The sequence below is a fragment of the Sinocyclocheilus grahami genome, unplaced genomic scaffold (assembly GCF_001515645.1).
Source record: "Sinocyclocheilus grahami isolate Dianchi unplaced genomic scaffold, SAMN03320097.WGS_v1.1 scaffold93.1, whole genome shotgun sequence".
NCBI classification, from domain to species: domain Eukaryota; kingdom Metazoa; phylum Chordata; class Actinopteri; order Cypriniformes; family Cyprinidae; genus Sinocyclocheilus; species Sinocyclocheilus grahami.
This window is the reverse complement of record NW_015505272.1, coordinates 722596-724065: the sequence shown is the minus strand read 5'-3', so window position 1 is coordinate 724065 and position 1470 is coordinate 722596. Positions and strand designations below refer to the sequence as shown.

Sequence of the window (1470 nt, the reverse complement as noted above, 5' to 3'; positions counted from 1 at the left end):
GCCAGGACCCCTGGTTTGTTCGGGCTCAGACCTGGGCCTTCGTGGTATGAAGGATTTGAACGCTGCTGAGCGCGACTTCGCCTCCCTGAATTTGTCGACCACCGTCTCAACGGAGGTGCCAAACAGTTCAGAGGGCGAAACCGGGGCATCGAGAAGAAAGCCCCTTTCTTTCTTCTCGATGTCCGCTAAGTTCACCCACAACTGCCGCTCCGTCACCACCATAGCAGCCATCGCTCTGCCCATGGCAGAGGCTACCTGCTTAGTAGCCCGGAGGGCCAAGTCTGTGGTGCGCCGCAGCTCAGCCGTTTCACCAGGGGAAAGGCCCTGCCCCTCATCCAGGTCCTTCAGCAGGTCAGCCTGGTATGCCTGAAGCACTGCCATCGTGTGCAACGAAGCCACAGCCTGACCTGCCGCTGCGTATGCCTTGACGTTCGTGCGAGATGTGGCTTGAAGGGGCACGGATGGCAAGGAGGGAGTTTTGAGAGATGATGTCTCCCCCAGAGAGAGAAAGCTGGCTAGCGTCTCTTCCACCGGGGGCATCATTTCATAGCCGCTTTCGCGCATCGACTTGATGTTCGCATAACTCGTATGCTGAGACCGATATATGCGTGAGGAAAACGGCCTCTTCCATTCCTTCTCGATATTCCCTGCTCTTGTTGGGCTGGGCCCAACTGAGCACTGGCCCCTGGATCAGATGATATTAGAGAGAGGATATCATCGTCCAGCGGGTGTCTCTCGCCTGACGCCAATGCGCGGAAGAGGGGGAACGATACTACAATGCAAAGAGTTACACAAAGAGATATTCAGAATGTGAAGTATCACCTTCGAGGTGCAAGAACACAACCATTCATGTTCTGCATTCTGTGTTTATGGAGTGCTGTGAATTATACATTTATTCATGATGTGACATCTTTACCGCATTTTTAGTGGCTTGGGTACTGCTGTAACAGTATTCTCCTGCTGTAAAATCCTCCTCAGAACACGTCTGTACAGAGAGTATAAAAAGAGAGAGTGTGAGTTTTTGTTTTGATGCTGGATTATAAATGTGTGACAGAAAAAAGGCATGGGATGAAGAAGCGACATACTTTAATAAGGCTGTCCCACAGGTCTTCATTTCTGGCATTGCTGTACCTGAACCTCCGAAGGTACCGAATTATGCCACTCTGAAAGCCTTCGTTTGTCAAGAAATTCCTCAGCATATGGAGAATACATGCTCCCTAAAATATTCAGTAATAAAGCAGATCAATTTGATTAAATACAATTACTCAAAATGGTGAGAATGTTTTAACGTTGCTAAAGTATTTTTCCACCTTATCATATGACACTGTATCAAACATTTCCTTTATCTGAGTAGGGTTCTCAGCTAAACTGGAAATTGGCCTGGAAGAATTTAGAGAATCCCGTCCAATAGCTCCGAAACAGGTGTCCAGGAAGTGGTCCTCCTAACATGCAAAAGAAAGCATGTGAGAC

The 1470-nt window shown here is 48.6% G+C and overlaps 1 protein-coding gene across 1 annotated transcript in view; it reads right to left on the bottom strand.

Annotated features, from left to right (window-relative positions):
- The window catches only part of LOC107587537 (endoplasmic reticulum aminopeptidase 2-like), a 7884-nt gene that overhangs the window by 1750 nt on the left and 4664 nt on the right, over positions 1 to 1470 (bottom strand). The window contains exons 8-11 of the mRNA XM_016275352.1: positions 1311 to 1442; positions 1086 to 1217; positions 917 to 985; positions 196 to 357 (exon numbers count right to left, since the gene is read on the bottom strand). Of these exons, the coding sequence (XP_016130838.1) occupies positions 196 to 357; positions 917 to 985; positions 1086 to 1217; positions 1311 to 1442 (495 nt within the window). The remainder of the gene's footprint in view (positions 1 to 195; positions 358 to 916; positions 986 to 1085; positions 1218 to 1310; positions 1443 to 1470) is intronic.